Below are 6,571 nucleotides of genomic sequence, written 5' to 3'. Positions count from 1 at the left end.
CCGTGCCCGGCAGTCATTTTAGTGCTGACGTATAAATACAACAGGATATCTAGTCAAAGATGTCACACATCAAATCTGGAGTAAACCGGGTGAAAATTGACGATTTTATGCCCATTTGAAATTTTAGGCCCCATCCACCTGACATTGACCCCCTTACTGCTAACCAGGGGGTGACCCCCTTGATGTAATGAGGTATTTAGGATGCAGATTTGAAAGATGGACCTTTAGGTTTGGTTTCATGTCGATATGACGAATTCGAAAGGAGTTATGGCGAGAAAAAATCGATTTCTTTTTTTCGATTTTTGGGCCTTGGCTCAATTTGGCCCAAAATTTAATCAGGTGATCAGAAGGTCATAGCCCATCATCCCTTTGAGTTTAGTCAAAATCGCACCCGTAGTTTTCGCGTAAAGTTGTTAACAGACAGACAGACAGACAAACAAATAAACAAACAGACAGACCGAATGAAAACAATACCCGTCCCATAGCCCCTTCGGGGCGGGGACGGGTAAAAGATGAAAGGAGAAGATAATGATGATTTGGATTTACGTCTACCAAATGCAGGAAGTTCTTTAAGGCAGAGAGCCAGGTTTGGTTAACTGACAATCTTCCTCAAGAACACGCCCAGCAACAGTCAACTTCCTAGCCAGGTTCCCAGCTGTGCTGCCGGGTGGAGAGGAAGGGTTAAGGGGCGACTGATGCAGCATTCCGTTTTTCACTGCCTTGCCAAAAGCGTATAAGTATCAGAGCGGTCTTTCCTTGATGTCATACAAGATGCGATGGCCATTTCACACCGAGGACGTATTTTTAGATTTATTCTTGCTATATCCAAACAATTTTCGCTGATCTGCTGTTCTTTAAAGCCTAGAAGAGATTGACCTCGTTTTCAAACTGGAACTACTTCATCCTTGACTGACCCTCATCCCCGCAACCAAGTGTGGTGCAAACTGTATCAAAAGTTTTTGCGCTGACCTTGTCCTTTGACCTATAAACAGAATGGCTTCATTCATGGGCTGACAGTATACCGTTTCACCAAGTTTGGTCCAAATCAGATGAGAACCATTTGAGTTTATGGGCCGAACTTTTGACTATGCCCTGTGACATTTACCTCCGAACGCTTGTTCTCAAATCTGAATCACTTCATCCTTTCCTCACTTTTAACACTTTCACCAGGTTTGGTCTTAATATAAAATGTTTGATTTCCCTTGCCCATGACCTGTGACCAATAACCTATGACCTTTTGCTGAAAAAATTTAACTACTTGTTCTTCTGATGGTCCTCAGGCAGTTGTCCACATCAGGTTCAGTTCTATTAAACATTTTTCTTTTTTCATAATCTTTCCAGGAGACAGACAGGCGGAAGAACAGACAAACCTAACCAAACACACTACCCAGTCACGCTAACATGCCCTGTTGTAATTAGTATATAAGGGGAAGTTATGTGGGACAAAAATAAGTAAAAACTGTCCAGTAGATAAAGCACTTCAGTATTTACTTATCCACATGAAACAGAAGGTATGAATGATCACAATTATTGAAACAAAAAGCCACATACGGCGGCCATCTTGTGAGCTCTACCATATGTATCTATATATCTATCTGTCTATCTATCTATCAGTCAATCAATCAATCAATCTATCTACCTATCTATCTATCTATATTATATATATATATATATATATATATATATATATATATATATATATATATATATATATATATATATCCATCATCCAATCCTACGTTGCCCCATGAGGAGCGTAGGAGCCCGAGGCTAGGCAGTTGGTCCTGACATTTAAGATGAAAGTAACCAGCCTCACTCATCCCTGAGTGGCATTACGTGAGCAATAAACCCCAACCATCCCTTGGATATAAACCTTCACCGGATCAATCCGATTGGAGCACAATAATTACCCACTAAACCACCAGGCAGGCACGTGCACAGGGGGGGGGGCTACAGGGGCTTGAGCCCCCCCACTTTTCCCTTGATACCCTAAAAGTGCCCTTTTCAGAACTTATATTAAATTAAGATATTTCGAAATCAGTCTATTAGTTATTGTTGTATTACTTTTGTATCCAGGAGGAAAAATATAATTAAATAACATGAAGGCCCAGGTAATAGATTCTTTAAAGTTTACTTCTCGGCTGCCTGTGTACGGGAAGGTAGGAGTCTATTATGCATTTGTACTTGGAAATGTTTTCAGGTCCTCAGATATAAATTTAAAATAGTTTCCGACTTTCCGTTCAATAGTACTAATAAGAGAAAATGGGAATAATCAGCTGACAGCGTGTGTATGGCGGCGAGACACGGATGAATTTTGGCGTGAGTGTTTTTGTTTTTTACGTGGCTGATGTTACTTTTAGACCTCCTATCAACATTGTCCTTTATTCATGAAGCCAGGAGTACGCTGGTAGGGTACTGAGTATGAGAATACTCAATATATTGTGTTATGATGAACCAAATAGGTTTGGTTTTCTGTCGCGGGTTCGTTTACACTTATAGGAGTATTTGGGTAATTCAGTGATGGGAGTGCCCGGGCTGCAGCAGCAGACAATAATTGAGTGTCACAGTCAGGGACTAAGATACTTGTATGTGAACTTAATAGACTTTATATTAATAATACAGAACAATAAGTTTGTGTTTATCCCATCGTGGTTTGTGTTCCGATGATTAGTATACTAATTTTGGTGAACAATTATTAGGCATTGTTCCTGTATGTCTCGTGATGTTAGTGCTTATGTCAGATTGTATCATTGTCAGTTATGTTTGTTGCAGCCTGGTCACTGGTGATGTAGCACAATGCCCCGTAAGGAGAGAGCCAAGAAACAGAAAGAAAGGGAGAGACAGGAGGCAGCTAAAGGAAGTGCTTCCCTCTATGGCTGGCTTAAGCCAGGGAGCAACAAAGATCAAGAATCTGAGGAGGAAAATGAAGATGATCTACGAGCAGATTCACAAGATCAAATCAGTCAAGCTTTATCAGAAGAGTTTGGAGAAAAAAGAAAACAAGGTGAAGCAACAGATGGTTCAGAGGGAAGGAAAATGGATAACACAGATCTACAGAAGGATGAACAGGAGGCACCATCAACATTGAATCCTGAGGCGATGGAAACTGACAGCACATATGTAGAGCAAGGGACACACACAGCAGTGACAGCAGAAGCTCGAGACGAAAGTAAAAAGGAAGTTTCAGTTTCAGATTTGTTACAGCGTAAGTTTCCCACTGACCCTGCCCATGTTAGTCAAATATGCCTAACTGCCAACGACTCTGAGAAATATATTGAAATGTGCAATTCCGTCGGTCCATGCCAACCAGTTATTTCTTACCCAAAGAATGCACAAGGACGTTCATTTCAGAGGCAGTGGTATGAGAAAAATCCGTGGCTAGAATATTCAGTAGAAAACGATGCTATGTACTGTTTCAGTTGCAGGCTCTTTATGGCTGAAGATAAACACCAAGTAAAGTCTGCTTGGAGGTCTGTAGGAGTAAATAAGTGGAAAAATGCCATAGACAAAATAAAAGATCATGCAGCAACGGAGGCACACATGCTTGGTATGATACGGTGGAATGGCTACAAGCAGAATTCATTGGTTAAAGCCTTTCAGTTGGCTGACAGTAAAATACTACATATTCATGAGCAAGAAAAGCAGAGGAACAGAGAGATTCTATCACGGCTGATAGATATGACTTTGTATCTGGCTAGGCAAGGTATTGCTTTCAGGGGTGACGATGAAACACTAACTAGCTCAAACAGAGGCAATTTCATTGAGCTTGTCAATCTCTTTGCGAAATATGACAGTGTCATAAAAATGCACTTGGAAGCCGTCACAGCCTCGCAAACGACTAAGAAGAGACCACAAGTATCTTTACTTTCAAATAGGACACAAAATGATCTCATCAAGGCCTTGGCTATTTGTGTGAGAAAAACCATTCTTGAGGAAATCAGAGATGCTGCTATATACTCTATTTTGTTGGATGAAACTACTGATATCTCTCATAATGAGCAAGCTTCCTTCGTTGTCCGATACGTACATGAAATGGAAATAAAGGAACGCTTCATTCAGATCTGTGAAGTACAGTCAACTGCAGGACAAGAACTAACAAATGTAGTGTTGTCTCTCCTTGAAAAAAATGGTTTGAAAATAGAGAATATCAGAGGTCAGGGTTATGATGGGGCAGCTAACATGAGCGGACCTTACAAAGGACTGCAATCTAGAGTACTTCAACTGAATGAAAAGGCTCTCTATGTGCACTGTCATGCACATTGCTTGAACCTAGTCCTTGTAGAGGCTGCAAAGGTGAACCGTCATTTTGTTTCCTTCTTCAACATCGTGGAAAAACTTTACACCTTTATTTCAAGTTCAGGAAAACGGCATGCTGCATTTGTGCAGACACAACAATCTCTGTTCCCTACCGAACGTGTACATGAGCTGAAAAAGCTGTCAGACACTCGATGGGCCTGCTGAGAATCAGCTCTAAGAACACTGAAGAAGGTCTTTGTAGCAGTGGTTGAGTTCCTCAAAAATATATATGAATCCAGCCCACCCGACTCAGGAGCTTGTGATGCAGTGATGCTGCTTCTAAGCATCAGCTTTGAATTCATCTTGTCCTTGGAAATTACTACACCAATTTTTATGGAAACTGCTATTGCTTCGGATGCACTTCAACAGCAAGATGTGGACTTAGCAGCATCATACAGACTTATAGATGGAGTGCTGCAAACACTGAAAAAACTAAGGACAGAAGAAAAGTTCCAGGAAATGTTTGAGAATGCCTCGAAGAAAGCAGTTGAAGCAGAAATTGATATTCCATCAGATATTCCAGGACAAAGAAGACAAAGGAAAATGCCAGGAAAATACAAATACAGCTGTACATCAGCAACAGAGGATCAATCATTTCAAACATTGGAGGAATATTACTGTGTAAATCTGTATTATCAGTTCTTAGACACACTTACTCAAGAGATTGAAAGAAGGTTCAAAGGGAAAGAAAACTCATCAACAGGCATCATCCTTCGCTCCTTCCAGTACCTTACAGTAGCAGCAAACTGGGAGGAATTACAGCCAGATACTGTAAATGCTGTCCATACCCTATGCAAATTCTATGGGTTTGAACAAGAACAAGACAAACTTTTGACAGAACTAAAAGTGTTTCACTCAGCATATCCATGCCTCAAAAGTGACCTGAAGCTAATGATGAGGTGTATAAAGGAAAATAACTTGAACTTTGTTTTTCCAAATTTATGTGAGTTGCTCAGAATATATGCATCTATTCCAGTAACTACTGCAACAGTGGAACGTTCGTTCTCGAAGCTCAAGCATATAAAATCAAAGCTTCGCAGTCTTTGCAGTGAGGAAAGGCTATCAGAGTTAATGCTGCTGGCTGTAGAAAAGGACATCCCTGTCAATAATATGGAAGTGATTGAAATTTTTAAGACTATGACTCAAAGGCGGATAAGTCTTTGAGAATCAATGTGAACTGATTGTTTGTAACTGCCAATGAAAAGTGAAATGAAAAATAAATAAACAAAATAAAACCAACAACAACTACAAACTATACCAAATCTCAGGTGAAATTCAGAGTAACCGCAATGCTATATATGGTCTCTAAAATGTAAATTTTTAATAAATTACCAAAAACTTCTCAGGGGGTGCCAATGCCCTTTTCGTCAACTTTGAGCCCCCCTATCTGACATATCCTGTGCACGGCCCTGCCACCAGGCGCCAAAATTTGGTTATATGGTTACCACCCAGCGTAGTAAATGGTTTCCTGCTGTACAGGAAACCATTTGGCTTGTCACTCAGTGTAGAGTCACCCACAGGCAGAAGGAAGAGGAAAGAATGAAGGAATGAAAGACAGAAGAGGGAGTGTAAAGTCACCCGTAGGCAGAAAGACGAGGAAAGAATGAAGGAAAGACAGAAGAAGATGGAAGGAAAGAAGGATGGAGGAGAGGACAGGGCAGACACCCGAGAGCAGCACAACATTGAGTTAGTGGATGGTGAGCGTCCCCACCTACCACAATATATATATATATATATATATATATATATATATATATATATATATATATATATATGTGTGTGTGTGTGTGTGTGTGTGTGTGTGTGTACATATGGTGTGAAGAAGGAATGCTCACAGGATCACCAGTTTTAACATTTATTTTATTTTGACTATCAAAGAGATGACTTTCATAAGCTAGAGGTTCATTTGAAACAGGGAATAGAAAGGGAATATAAACTATCAACATACTTCGTCACTACGAAAGGCCTTTCCTAAGCAGAGCAAATACGTCTTATGTATCAATAATCTCATAATTAAGGGTGCTACCGAACTTATGGTGATGCAGTTTCAATGGTTTACATAGTAAACAAACATAAAGAATGGTTTACTAAATTTAGAACATAGTTTTTCGATTGCTGTCATATTTTATTTTGTTTTTAACAAAACCTAATTTGTGTGTTCTTTCCTCCCACCCTCAGTTACAGACACAAGGTCAGAAAAATGGTGTTGTGGTATAGTATTTGTGTGTGGTGTATGTAAGACGTTAGTATTTGTTTGTAATAAAGGTCACTACAA

At 39.9% G+C, this 6,571-nt stretch overlaps 1 protein-coding gene across 1 annotated transcript; it reads left to right on the top strand.

The window, feature by feature from the left end:
• Positions 1 to 2,796: 2,796 nt before the first annotated feature.
• Positions 2,797 to 4,461, top strand: LOC145393790 (zinc finger MYM-type protein 1-like). Its single transcript, XM_080267836.1, has one exon. The coding sequence runs from the start codon at positions 2,797 to 2,799 to the stop codon at positions 4,459 to 4,461; it is 1,665 nt and encodes a 554-aa protein (XP_080123962.1).
• The last annotated feature ends 2,110 nt before the right edge of the window (positions 4,462 to 6,571 follow it).

This window comes from Coenobita brevimanus, chromosome 25 (genome assembly GCF_032717465.1).
Source record: "Coenobita brevimanus isolate Jiangsu-jjx chromosome 25, ASM3271746v2, whole genome shotgun sequence".
NCBI classification, from domain to species: domain Eukaryota; kingdom Metazoa; phylum Arthropoda; class Malacostraca; order Decapoda; family Coenobitidae; genus Coenobita; species Coenobita brevimanus.
Note: the sequence above shows the minus strand (reverse complement) of the source record. Positions and strands in the feature narration are given on the sequence as shown.